Source organism: Pogoniulus pusillus, chromosome 24 (assembly GCF_015220805.1).
Source record: "Pogoniulus pusillus isolate bPogPus1 chromosome 24, bPogPus1.pri, whole genome shotgun sequence".
In the NCBI taxonomy this organism is placed as follows: domain Eukaryota; kingdom Metazoa; phylum Chordata; class Aves; order Piciformes; family Lybiidae; genus Pogoniulus; species Pogoniulus pusillus.
Genome location: NC_087287.1, coordinates 10,813,409 through 10,827,206, shown reverse-complemented (window position 1 = coordinate 10,827,206; position 13,798 = coordinate 10,813,409). Strand labels below are relative to the sequence as shown.

At 53.9% G+C, this 13,798-nt stretch overlaps 1 protein-coding gene across 3 annotated transcripts in view; it reads right to left on the bottom strand.

The window, feature by feature from the left end:
- Positions 1–13,331, bottom strand: part of CCDC9B (coiled-coil domain containing 9B) — a 44,063-nt gene extending 30,732 nt beyond the window's left edge. For 2 of the 3 annotated variants that reach the window (XM_064163567.1, XM_064163568.1), the window contains exons 1-6: positions 13,125–13,331; positions 10,515–10,628; positions 9,165–9,269; positions 7,866–7,928; positions 7,303–7,467; positions 4,131–4,280 (exon numbers count right to left, since the gene is read on the bottom strand). In XM_064163567.1, the coding sequence (XP_064019637.1) occupies positions 4,131–4,280; positions 7,303–7,467; positions 7,866–7,928; positions 9,165–9,269; positions 10,515–10,628; positions 13,125–13,145 (618 nt within the window). In that variant the 5' untranslated portion in view covers positions 13,146–13,331. The remainder of the gene's footprint in view (positions 1–4,130; positions 4,281–7,302; positions 7,468–7,865; positions 7,929–9,164; positions 9,270–10,514; positions 10,629–13,124) is intronic. The other variant, XM_064163569.1, reaches the window with a different exon arrangement.
- Between the last annotated feature and the right edge of the window lie 467 nt (positions 13,332–13,798).

Below are 13,798 nucleotides of genomic sequence, written 5' to 3'. Positions count from 1 at the left end.
AAGCCAGTGTGACTTTCCTGTGCTCCTGACAGAGATCCTTCTCTCCTTCAGCCCAGGACAAGGCACCAGATTGATCAAGACCAGAGTTGAATGTGGCACGGGAAGGCACCAAATGGCTCTGCACAATCCTCCTCCCTGCAGAGTTCAGCCCCAGCATGTGCTCATCCAGCACCAAGCAGCCCTCCCCCACAGCACACTGGTGCTAGAGGAGCTCCTGAGCTTCAGCCCTACTCTGTGCCAATGGAGCAGAGGGGTTTGGGTTAAAGGGAAAGTAAAAGGGAAGACTTGAAATGAATTTTGGTATCTGAGGAGGAGCAGCATGGAGCTGTTTGCATTCCTGGGGATTACCAGGACTACCTTCTAGCCCAGCCTGGGTGAAGGAGACTGCACAGCTGAGGGATGCAGGGTGATTCTGCTGACTGAGAATTGCTTTCTGAAATGAATGGTGGCCTGGTGGGAGCTGGAAGTAACAGGAGCAAGACCCAAGCTGCTGAGTCACCAGAATTTACTCCACATCCTCTGTGCCAGGCTATGATTCAAAGCATCAGACTTTCAGTGTTTCATGGAGAAAGGTGTAAGCAGATATGGCTCTTGGCAAGCTCAGCTTGGGGCTTGCTCTCAGATACACTGAATCTAACTCCATATGCCTGGTCCCTCAGCCCCAAAGGGACCCTCAGTTTCATGGTGAAAGCACAGGAGAGCAGCCTGATCTAGTTGGAGGTGTCCCTGCTGACTGCAGGGAGATAGGCAAGATGACTTTCAAGGGTCCCTTTCAACCCAACACAATCAGTGAATCTGAGAGATTTCATCCATTCCAGGGCTGTTTGTGCACTTCAATCAGGGCACAGGATCTGAAGCCAAAACCTAGGCACTCCTCCTGCTGCTCTATCCTCACACAGTCCCAGCCCTGATGACCTCAGGGACAAGGATTTAAACAAGCCCAGCAAGAGCAGAAGCAGAAACACTTGCTCTACATATCACAGGATCACATCTGACAGCTTCAAGGACAGCTCCAGTGTGGACATGGCCAAGCCACTCTCATCATGTCCAGGTGTGTTAGAATCGTGGAATCAACCAGGTTGGAAGAGAGCTCCAAGGTCACCCAGTCCAACCTAGCACCCAGCCCTGGCCAATCAACCAGACCATGGCACTAAGTGCCTCATCCAGGCTTTCCTTGAGCACCTCCAGGGACGGTGCCTCCACCACCTCCCTGGGCAGCCCATTCCAATGCCAATCACTCTCTCTGCCAACAACTTCCTCCTAACATCCAGCCTAGACCTCCCCTGGCACAACTTGAGGCTGTGTCCCCTTGTTCTGTTGCTGGTCACCTGGGAGAAGAGACCAACCCCCACCTGGCTGCAATCTCCCTTAGGTAGCTGTAGACAGCAATGAGGTCTGCCCTGAGCCTCCTCTTCTCCAGGCTACACCTCAGCTCCCTCAGCCTCTCCTCAGAGGGCTGTGCTCCAGGCCTCTCACCAGCTCCATCATGTTGGTGATGCCTGGACTGAAATGGGCTACAGATGCCACATGAACCTCTGGGGAAAGGACAGTTAGCAGTGGCTCAGGCAGTACAGATCACAGAATCCCTCAATCCCAGCATGGTGGTGTTGGAAGTAACTTCTGGAGATCATCCAGTCCAACCCCCCTGCTACAGCAGGGGCACCCACAGCAGCTTGCCCACGTACACACTGTTTGCTGAGGTTTGGAATCTCTCGTGAGGAGAAGACTCCACAGTCTCTCTGGGCAGCCTGCTCCAGGCCTCCCTCACACCAAGACAGTTACTTCTCATCTTCAGACAGAACTCTCTGGTTTCCAGTTGGTGCCCATTGCCCCATGTCCTGTCACAGGGCACCACTGGCAAAGAGTCTGACCCCATCCTCTTGTCCCCATAGGCTCCTTCACTCTTGCTAAGCAGTGAGCAGATCCCCTCGGGGGCTGCCCTCCTCCAGGCTCAACAGCCCCAGGGCTCTCAGCCTTTCCTCTTCAGAGCCTCCACTGGACTCTCTCCAGTCCTTGAACTGGTGAGCCCTAAACTGGACTGAATACTCCAGAGACCTCTGGCACTCAGAAACCCCCTTGGTAGACATGGCAAAGGTGCACAGGGGCTGCCAGAGCCTAGGTAATCGCTGGGGAGGAGGAGAAGCTGAAGTCTAACGTGGGCAGTGAGCAGATGGCTGGCTGCAGTCCCAGAGAGGGTGCCTCATTGGTCTCCCAGCGTTCCTGGGTGTGTTTGGCAGCTACACCAAGTGTTGTTTTCCTTCACAGTCCTTGCTGACCCTGTCAGCTGCAGGCATTCTGACTTATCTCTGCAAACTCTCCACCAGAAAACATCACAAGTCTCCATGTGTGCGAGGAGGAAGGGATTGGAGAAGTATTTGAAGTATGTTTGAAAGATGAACAAAGTTCAGCCAGCTCACCCAGTAGGTTATGGCCAGGCACAGCAGGGCCTGGGTTCAGATGAAGACATTGCCCAGCTCTGTTAACTTCCAAGTCATGTAATGAGTGAAGAGAACACTGCTCCTGACCCACTCTGCTGTATGGCCCCAGAGAAGCTGGCCAGGGACAGGAGGAGAAATTCATGCCCTGTATCTGGCAGTGCTTTCAGCCATCCTCCTAAAACTGCATCTGATGTCTTTGAGAGAGAAGGTTCAGGGAGAGAAGAGAAGGCTCTGGAGAGACCTCAGAGTGGTCTTCCAGTACCCGAAAGTGGCTACAAGAAATATGGGGAGAGACTTTCAACAAGGTCTTGTAGTGATAAGGTGAGGAGTGGTGGCTTTGAGCTGGAAGAGGGAAGATAGAGACTGGAGATTGGGAAAAACACTCTACAGTGAGGGTGGTGAGGCTCTGGAATGGGTTGCCCAGGGAGGTTGTGGAGGTGCCCTCATGGAGGTGTTCAAGGCCAGGCTGGATGGGGCCTTGAGCACCCTGGTCTAGGGGGAGGTGTCCCTGCCTGTGGAGGTGGTGAGTATGCAAGGAACGAGCTGATCTTGAAGGTCCCTTCCAACTCAAACCATTCTGTGCTTCTGTGGTCTTAAGGACTCAGTATGTTTAAGAGCCTGCTAGCTCCACCTGGGCTCACAGTCCTGTGGCTAGCTCCACCTGGGCTCACAGTCCTGTGCAGCCCTGTGGCTAGCTCCACCTGGGCTCACAGTCCTGTGGCTAGCTCCACCTGGGCTCACAGTCCTGTGCAGCCCTGTGGCTAGCTCCAGCTGGGCTCACAGTCCTGTGGCTAGCTCTAGCTGGGCTCACAGTCCTGTGCAGCCCTGTGGCTAGCTCTAGCTGGGCTCACAGTCCTGTGCAGCCCTGTGGCTAGCTCCAGCTGGGCTCACAGTCCTGTGGCTAGCTCTAGCTGGGCTCACAGTCCTGTGCAGCCCTGTGGCTAGCTCTAGCTGGGCTCACAGTCCTGTGCAGCCCTGTGGCTAGCTCTAGCTGGGCTCACAGTCCTGTGCAGCCCTGTGGCTAGCTCTAGCTGGGCTCACAGTCCTGTGCAGCCCTGTGGCTAGCTCTAGCTGGGCTCACGGTCCTGTGGCTAGCCCTAGCTGGGCTCACAGTCCTGTACAGCCCTGTGGCTAGCTCCAGCTGGGCTCACAGTCCTGTGGCTAGCTCTAGCTGGGCTCACAGTCCTGTGCAGCCCTGTGGCTAGCTCCAGCTGGGCTCACAGTCCTGTGGCTAGCTCTAGCTGGGCTCACAGTCCTGTGCAGCCCTGTGGCTAGCTCTAGCTGGGCTCACAGTCCTGTGGCTAGCCCTAGCTGGGCTCACAGTCCTGTGCAGCCCTGTGGCTAGCCCTAGCTGGGCTCACAGTCCTGTGCAGCCCTGTGGCTAGCTCTAGCTGGGCTCACAGTCCTGTGCAGCCCTGTGGCTAGCTCCAGCTGGGCTCACAGTCCTGTGCAGCCCTGTGGCTAGCTCCAGCTGGGCTCACAGTCCTGTGCAGCCTGTGGCTGCAGCCTTCCCTCTTTCACTGTGACTGAGGACCATCTGTTGGTGAGAAGCTCCACGCCAGCAACACACAGTCTCTTCCAAAGTCCTGCTGCTGGGCTAGCTCCTAACCTGTCTAGACAGCCTTCCTCAAGCCAGCAGAAGGAGCGGTTGCCACTGCCAGGCTGCAGTCCAGCCGGCACCAGTGCACTCACCTTTTCCTTGTTGTCCATGGTGATGGCAATCTGCATCCTCCTGCCCCTGCGGAAAGCCACCAGGTGGTCGGTGCCTTCCTCACCCAGGTCTGGCACCCTGCCCGGGCCAGGGAAGCCCTCGGGGCGCTTCTCGCTGACGATGCGCTTGCCCTGGGAAGGACAGGCTGAGTTAATGACCCCTGCCTTAGCCCTCTGCCCCTCCCAGGGAGTGGCCACCCCCAGTCTGCAAAGGGCTTTTGTCTGGCAGAACAGAGAGATGAAGGAGATGGTCATGCTTCTGGGTTTATAAAGCTGCCACCCTACTCTGAGGGCTACATCACACCACAGGGGTGTGTTTAACTGAGCACACCTTAGCTAGGCTGGGATTTACCCCAGTGAGATGCTCTGCAGCATGAGCACTGAGGGGTGTTTAATGGCCATTATGATCTTAGGTTGATGGCTGGACTCCTGTCCACCCCAAACAACTCTGTGCCTCTAGATTTGCATTTCAGACAAGCATTTGTGCCACTGAAACACTCAGGAAGTTGTCCTCTGGCCAAACAACACCTCCCAACAGAATCACAGAACTGTTTCAGTTGGAAGAGACCTTTATGATCATCACATCCAACCTTCAACCCAAGGCCACAGTGGCCATTAAACCACATCCCAAAGTGCCATGCTCACACATCTCTTGTACACCTCCCAGGCAACCTATTCCAATGCCTGACCAAAATGCAAGGCTGTGGTGGACCAGAAGCCTAGAAGCTAAAAGAGAAGGGAAACCAGGGGTGAATCCAACCTTGCCCAGAGAGCAGTTGCTACCCTTGAAGTGCATTAACACAAGCCTGGCAGTGTTCCAAGTTCAGGTTGCATGGGGCCTGGAGCAACCTGGTCTAGTAAGAAGTGTCCCTGCCCATGGCAGGGGGTTAGACTTAGGTGATCTTGAGGCTCCTTCAACCCTAAACCTTCTGTGATTCTATGAGTTTATCCTCTTCATAGCCAGTGGTGTTTGTATTTCTCAACTGACTTACTCAGCAGCAGAATAGCTGAGGAAACTGATCCATCAGCTCCCTGCAGAAGGACACTTTGCCTCTCCCAGGTATCATTTCCAGCTGCCAGTATCAGTTCATGACTTTCCTGTGTGGATTTACATCTGGTTCATATTTTGCTGATGATCTGTTGCTGGCTGAGCTCCTGCCAGCGCCCTCAGCCACTGCTTACACAAAACCAGCACAGCTTTTTGGACAAAACAACCTAGTTTTGTTCATTCAGAAGTGTCATCTTTCAGTTTCATCATGTGCCCTTTGATTTTTTCCTCAGAAGGAAATGAGAGATTTAGTAAGCCATCCCCATCTTTCTCTCTCATCTTTTTCTTTTCTCTTCCATCTGTATGAGTCCTCTGCTCAACTTTACTAGGGATGAACCAACTTTAGAAGCTCCCCTCTCCAGAGGATGCCCTGCTTTGCTTTCTGTTTCTCCTTGGACTTCTACAGGTACTGGAGTCTTGACTTCAAAGGAGTTCAAGATCTCCAAGTAAACCTCACTCAAACTTGGGTTTTGAAAGCAAAGAGCAGACACTGACAGCTGGTGTGTCTGGCAGGCCTGCAGGCACCAGAGAACTTGCCATGATGTCAAGATGCCTTGCACTAGCCTCATCCTCACTGGGCTCTGCCAGAAGTGCAGATGTTAGCGTGGAGGGAGTCATGCTGCAGACAGCCCCCACCAGCAAGACTTTTTGTATCACTTCTCCAGTCACTGAGCTTCCTCACACATGATAGGTATTTCAGGAGGCATTGGTGCATTTTCAGCACCAGACCCTCAGTCTCTTGTTTTTCTTCACATCTGTCTCATTTTGCAGTCTCAGTAGAGACAGCTCTTGTCTGGTGCAGGTGAGAGAAGTGAGCCTCTGTGCTGCTGTTGTCTCTGCCCCTTGTCTCTGCAAGGGCACACTCCTCTGACATGCCTCAGTCTGGGAGCCATCTCACCAAGGGCCAGGAGTTCCCAGTGTGAGACAAGCAGTCTAGGAAATCACTGACAGTGTTTAATAAAGCAGCAAAAGAATCATAGAACTGTTTGAGCTGGAAGAGTCCTCTAAGATCATCCAGTCCAACCATCAACTCCAGCACTTCCCTGGGCAGCCTGTTCCAACACCTGAACCCTTCTTTCAGGAAAGGATTGTTCCTGATCTCCAACCTAACTCTCCCCTGGCACAATTTCAGGCCATTGCCTCTTGTCCTATCATCTGATATTAGGGGGGGGGGGAAATACCCACAGCCAGCTCTCACCTCCTGTCAGGGAGCTGTAGAGAGCAATGAGCTCTCCCCTCAGTCTCCTCTTCTCCAAGCTGAACAACCTCAGTTCTCTCAGCTACTCTTCACAAAACTTATGCTCTAGACCCTTCACCAGCTTTGCTGCCCTTCTCTGGACCTGCTCCAGCCTCTCAATGTCCTTTCTGGTGTGAGAGACCCAAAACTGAACCCAGGATTTATCAATCCCTTCTCAGCAGCTAAGTGCCACCATGCCAAAACTGCCTCTAGGCTCATTTTATCCTGATGCATAGACACCATGAGGGATGGTGGAGCCCAGGAGGGGCTGGTTTGGGATTTAAAGCATAAAGCAGCATTTTCAATTACTTTTGCCTCTCACACAGGGTTTAATTAAGTCTGCAAATACCAGGGGACATTGGCAGCCGCAACAGGCGGTCATGTCACTGGGCTCTGCTGCTGCATGTGGGACTTGCTGGGATACAGCAGCAGGGAGAGATGGTACTGGTTTTACCACCAGACATCATTGCCTCCCTGGGGAGTGATGCAGCAAAAGCTGTCTGAGCCCCCACCTATTTCCATCCTCTTGCAAGGCATAGTGATGTGGTTTAGCAAGCCTGTTGGTGGCCCAGGGCACAAGGAGGGGACTGATCTCTCAGAAGGGGGTACTGGATGGAGCTACTGAGAGGTTTAGCAAGGCCTGGGGCTGAATCAGATATGGGGAGGAAAGTGTGTGGCAGCTGAAGCTGAGGACTGAGGTGGTGCTGAAAGACTGAGAAAAGAGGGAGAAGCAGCAGGAAGCAAATTGTTCCCTTCAGAGAGGGGACACCAGGGACGTGCTGAGCAGAGCGCTCAAGGGAGAGGCAGAACAGAACCTCCTTTGTAAGTCAAATGGCTGCAGTGTAAGAGGAATCCTCCTCCCTTCTCACCTTGGCTTTGTTGTCCATGGTAACAGCCAGCTGCATCCTCTTCCCCATCCTGAATGTGAACATATGATCTGCTTCCTCCTCCTCCTCCTCTTCCTCACTGCCAATGCCAAACCCAGGGCTCGTAGGACAGGGGCTGACCCATTTCTCACTCACTACCCTTTTGTCCTGGAAAAGGAATGATTCCTGTTAGCAAGCCCAGGCCCCTCTGCTCCCCACAGCAAGCCCCTTTCCCAAACACACCTGCAGAGGAGCAGGGAGCCCAGCTAGGACCAGGCTGGCCTTGCCCCAGGAAGCATTCTGTGCCTGGCCCTGTGCTGTGCCATGCCAGCTCTGGTGGACAAGGGGCTCCTTGTCTGCTCAGCAGCCAAACCCACAGTGACAGCAGGTCTGGAAAATCCTTTGCACTTACAAATCTGACATTTCAGACTAAAATGCCAGAGTTATGTGAAACAAAGGCCATCCTCAGCTCTTTCTGCAGCGCTCTGAGTTAGCTTGGGCAAGCCTAAGTCCTGATGGAGATGGCCTTGGAAGCCAAGGGGATGGCTCCTGAGGGTGGTGCTCACCATCGAAAGGGCTGGGCTATCTTGTCCACAGAGTTCAGTCTGGGTAATTGCATCTTTCAGGTCCTGTATGAGAGAAAAACGTGTGCAACAGAGCTCCCCTGGAGAGAAGCAAGGGCTGGGCTGTGCACCAGGAGTGAGCAAAGTACCAGCCTGGAGCTGACAGCCCAGGAGCACTGACTATGCTGAAGGGACTGGCAGGGGGCTTCAACCAGGGCTTCCAGCAGGACACACTGGGTGGTTTACTGAGCCCCACGCTGCCAGGAGGGGTGGGCAGACACTGGTTTGGTCCAGTGTGGAATAGGGGACCTGAAGATTTTGTGCCAGTTGTGGGCTACTTGCTTTGCTCTGCTCACTCACAAAGCCTAAGGAGACTCTGCCAGCCTGCAGGCATTCCCAGGGGCATTCCTGGTGTCTCCAACAACACACACATGGTCTGCCTACATATCTGCAGTGATTCTGACACTTAAGACCCATCCAGGGCCATGTGTACCTGTCCACACATGTTCACAGAATCACAGAACAGCAGGGGTTGAAAGAGACCTCTGGAGATCATGGAGTCCAACCCCTCTGCCAAGGCAGGGTCACCTAGAGAAGGTCACACAGGAACATATCCAGGTGGGTTTGGAATGTCTCCAGAGATGGAGACTCTACAACTTCCCTGGGCAACCTGCTCCAGGGCTCTCTCACCCTTAAACTAAAGAAGTTTCTCTGTATGCTTAGATGGAACCTCTTATGTTCCATTTTGTGCCTGTTACCCCTTGTCCTGCCACTGGGCATCACTGATCACAGACTGGTTCCATCCTCCTGATGCCCAGTGTTGAAGTATTGATTGGGATTGGTCAGATCCTCCCTCAGTCTGCTCTTTTCCAGACTAAAAAGTCCCAATTCTCTCAGTCTTTCCTCCTCAGAGAGATGTTCCAGCCCCCTCAACATCTTTGTACTCCTTTCCTACACCCTCTGCAGCAAGTCCCTGTCCTTCCTGAATTGGAGAACCCAGAACTGGACCCCATGCTCCAGATCTGGCCTCACCAGGGCATAGCAGAGGGGAAGGACAACTTCCCTTGACCTGCTGGTCACCTCTGCTAATTCTATGTGCTTGGGTACAGGAGCCTGGGCAGGGATGGAAACTCATCTGCACCAGCTCAGATGACTGAGCACACATCCTTGCAGAGCTGTCACATCCTTTGGCAAAGGCTGAGGAGCTGTGACCTGTGTCTGCAAGGAGCTTTGCTGTGGAGTCTTTCCAGAAGTGTCACTTTGCTGAGAGTTGTCCTGTGGCAGAGGAAAGGCAGCACTTACATTGTGGGCTTTGGTGATGGTAATAGTGAGTCCATCCTGCTTGGGTCTCCTGGAGGTGACAGCCATGCCCTCCTGCTCAGCTCGCTTTTTATCCTCTTCTATTTCCTGAAACACAGGGAAATGCTCAGCAGCAGCCTGTACCTGGATATATGCAGGTGCTGTATGCAGACACTCACAGGGAAGGCTAGGCAAATCCACAGAGACAGCTCTGGGTTACCACAGTGTCACACAAACCAGCTCAGACAAGCCAGGCTGGATATCTCCTGCAGGCCTGGGCAGACTCTCTTGGCCAAGACAGGATCAGAAAACCCAGGGATGTAGCTGGAGAACTCCTCCTAATTCCAAGGGAGAAGCTGCAGTAACCATCTGGCAGCTGCAGCCTCCATTTGCCTTCATCTTCCTTTTTTTCATGTAACCTTTAGGACACATCTGTGTTCCATGGAAACACTGAGACCACCTTGGGAAGAGCTTTAACTCATATCCCTGCCCTGGCACCGAAGATAAACTTATCAAAACTCCTGAGGATGCAGCCTGCCATGAATCCAAGAGGATGAGGAGACACTGGGAAGGAGACACAAGAAAAAGGTCAGGAGAGTATGAGGTGAAGGGGAGGAATGGGTGTGATGGACATAAAGGACAATCTGGTGAGTCCTTGAGTAGTGTGTCCACTTTTGGGCACTGCAGTATAAGACATTGAGGGGCTGAAGCAGGTCCAGAGGAGGGTCACAAAGCTGCTGAGGCATCTGGAGAGTAGGTCTGGTGAGGAGCAGCTGAGGGACCTGGGGGTTGTTTAGTCTGTGGAGAGGAGGCTGAGGGGAGACCTCATTGCTCTCTACAACTCCCTGAAAGGAGGTTGGAACCAGCTGGGGATTGGTCTCTTCTAGGTAACAAGTGACAGGACAAGAGGAAACATCCTGAAATTGTGCCAGGGGAGGTTTAGGTTGGACATTAGGAACAATTTCTTTCCAGAAGGAGTTCTCAAGCATTGGAACAGGCTGCCCAGGGAGGTGGTGGAGTCACTGTCCCTAGGGGTGTTCAAAAAACTTTGCAACACTGTCTAGCAGTCATGGAGGTGCAGGGTAGAAGGTTGGACGCAGTGATCTTAGAAGCTTTTTCCAGCCTTTATGATTGTGTGAGGATGTTAGGGTGAGAGGAGATGCTGCAGCCCAAGGTAAGTGTCAGCAAGCCAGCAATGCAGCAGCTGTGTCAAAAGAGAGAGCTCTGCCAGCCTGCTCCCAGTGCTTTCTGATATAAAAATGGCACCTGTGCCACAAAGTGACTCTGAGACTGCTTCACACTGAGCTGAAGACCCCAAGGTGAGCAGGGGTGGGGATGCCCCTGCAGACTCACCTGGTACCTTCGTATGAGAGCTTCGTTCTTCTTCCGCAGCGCCAAGATTTTCTTATCGAGTTCAACATCCTTCTGCTCTTTCTTCCTCAACACTGCATCGTCCACAGCAGCATCCTGAGAGCAGAAGCAGCACAGATCTCAGTCATCAAACCACCAGGGTGAAGCCTGGCAGGAGGTTGGAACTAGATGACCTTAAAGTTTCCTTCCAACCCAACACGGTCTATGCTTCTGCGACCTTCGCTCCCATCCCCAGTGAGGGGTTTTGTCTGTGCTGGTTTAAGAGCCCTGGCCAAGGCTGCTCTGCCAGCACAGGCAGCACTTTTTCAGGTGGAACAACAGGGACATTTATATCACCTCCACATCTGATGAACAATGAGATTCTGACAAGGTCTGCAGAAGAATTAAATGTGCTTTTCCACTGTCATCTATCGACCAGGTGAGGAGATGGTCCGAATGAGCAGCGACTCTTCCAGGGCCAGCTTGCAAGGCTGACTAAGGTTGAATTCAGCCTTTACCTGAACAGAAGCTTCTCTGTGAGCACCAAATTGGTAGCTTTGCTGAGTGCTGGGGTGTTGGCTGCCTGAGGGTGGGATCAAATTGGTGCATGGCCTCCATCACACCCTTTTCATCTCCAAATTCCTTTGAAGGAGGGCTGACAGAGCTGCCAGCTCAGAGAGAATCTGACATTCCTGCCCAGGTTCTATTTGAGCCCTTCTCTTTCCAGAGGCACAGGGTGGAAAGGACCTGTCAGGCTGCTCGCCCTCTCCATGCATTTGTCAGCATTTTGTTTTGCTGCAGCACAGCAGCACAAGGGGACAGTGGGTAGTCTTTTACATTTCCAGCTGCAGACCAGTCACTGGAAGGGAAGTTTTGCTGGTACTCAGCACTTCTTCTCCTCTTCATTATCACTCTCAGCACAATTTGGTTTATGCAGTCACAGAATTGTTTGGGTTGGAAGAGACCTCTAAGATCATTAAGTCAAACTATCAACCTAATACCACAATGGGATTTAAACCATGTCCCCAGGTGCCCCCAGAAAAATCAGTTTCACCTCCCCAGAGGAAGACATGAGGGTGATCAGAGGGCTGGAACACTTCTCCTATGAGTACAGGCTGAGGAAATTGGGGTTGTTCGCCCTGGAGAAGAGAAGGCTCCAGGGAGACACAGTATCTGAAGGGAGCTATAGGAGAGCTGGGGGGAGACTTTTTCCAAGGGCTTGTAGTGACAGGATGAGAGACAATGGCTTTGAGCTGGAAGAGGGGAGATTGAGACTGGATATTAGGAAGAAACTCTTTACAGTGAGAGCGGTCAGACACTGGAACAGGTTGCCCAGGGAGGTTGTGGATGCCCCCTCCCTGGAGGTGTTCAAGGCTAGGTTGGATGAGGCAACCTGGTCTAGGGGAGATGTCCCTGCCCACGGCAGGGGGGCTGCAACTAAATGATCTTCAAGTTCCTTTCCAGCTCTGGCCATTCTGAGAGAAGCTGGGGAGCTGAGGGTGAGAGGTTCGCTGCCCCAAACACGCTGGGCCACGGAGCAGCGCAGAAGCTGCCAGCAGCGTGTGGAGCTCGCAGCAGCTGCAGGGGCTGAGCCATTGTGTGCTTCCAGCCAAGTCAGCGCTAGCTCACCGGCCGCTCGCAGCCAGCTGGTCACAGGGCGCCCTGCCCTCTCCTCTCCTCTGGAACAGATCCACCACCCCAGCCCGTGGCTGCAGCTGATGATCGGGATGCAAAGGGGCTCCTGGGTGCCCTCCCCAGAGAAGAGCTCTTCCGGGGAGCCCCGGTGCCCGTACGCCAGAGTTAGAAATGGCTTTGGCAGAGCAAAGCTGCCACGGCTTTGGTGCCCAGAGCAGCCCAGCCCGATGCCTGCCGGCCAGCGAGGCAGAGCAAGGCAGCACAGGGAGAGGCCTCTTGCTATCGCAAATAGAAATGCCACCAGAGGAGGGGGAGAAAGTGAGCAGCTCCGTGCCTCGGGTGCGTGACGACATCTGGCTCTGCCATGCCCCCACTCCTGGGTGGGACACGCACAGCCCACAGGGGCTGTGGGGACGCCTTGCCCCAGGCTCTCCGGGCTGTGTTTTCCCACGTAGTTCCACCATCTCCTGCTTCTGCAGCCAGGGAGCTGGGAGGCAGCAGGGCTGGGAAAGCGAGGAAGGCAGGAGGGGGGAGGGAACAGGGCCCTCAGCTAACCCTCTCCTGCGTAGGCAAAGCCATCCGCTCTGCGTACGGAATATCCTCCGGCTTGGCAGCTGCAGCCCAAAGCCTTCGCCGGGATAGCCGACACCCGGCGCTGCCTGGCTCTGTTTGCCATCGACCTCGGTGTCCCACCCTCCTGGCAGGCACACTGTCCTCGGCCAGGCACCGCAGCCTGCCCCTGCCGCGGACGCGCAAAGCCTGGCACCCGACAGCCGCCCCCCGCCGCTGCAGCGTCTGCTTGCTGCCCGAGCCTGCCGGCAGCCGGGCGAGGACGGCGAACGACAAAGCGACAGCCACCCAAAGGCCACCCTGAAGGAGACAAGTGCAAGTCCTTCGGTGGCCTTTTTGGGGGTGTGTGTGAAGGGACCCCCCCCCCCAATCCACGCCCCTCCCGGGCCCCAGGAAGGCAGCACTCACAGCTCGGTGCATGGTGGACATCGGCGGCAGCGCCCGGCGGATTCCAGAGCAGAGCTAAAAGAGGAGAGCCATCAGACGGCCTCCCAGCACTGGTTGCACAGCCTACAAGATCATGTTTTGATTACAAAAGCCTCGTCTGGGCTCCCAGCCAACAGCACTGGCTGCCTAATATACCGAGCACAGACAGGGTTTGGAGAGCCTGTGTCCTCCTCTCCAACCTCACTCTCTTTCTAAAAGAAACACTCCCCCTTCCCCCCCATCTCCTCCCCCCCCCAAAAAACCTCCTTTTAACTTCCTGATGCCTCCAGCCCTGATTCAAAGTGGAGAAAAGCTGGGTGAGCAATGAAAAATGGAGCAGAGAAGCAGCTTGACTTCACTCTGGCCATTCTTGGGGTCACAGAATCACAGTGATAGAATTATTTTGGTTGGAAAAGCCCTCTAAGAACTTTGGGTTGTGTTTGTCATATGTGCTTAGTTGCATGCCTGCCAGGGTCACAAAGTCAGAATCACAGAATGGCAGGGGTTGAAAGGGACCTCTGTGGGTCAGGTCCAACCCCTCTGCCAAGGTAGGGTCACCCACAGCAGGTTGCACAGGACAGCATCCAGGTGGGCTTTGAATGTCTGCAGAGATGAAGACTTCAGCACTTGTCTGGGCAGCCTGTTCCAGTGCTCTA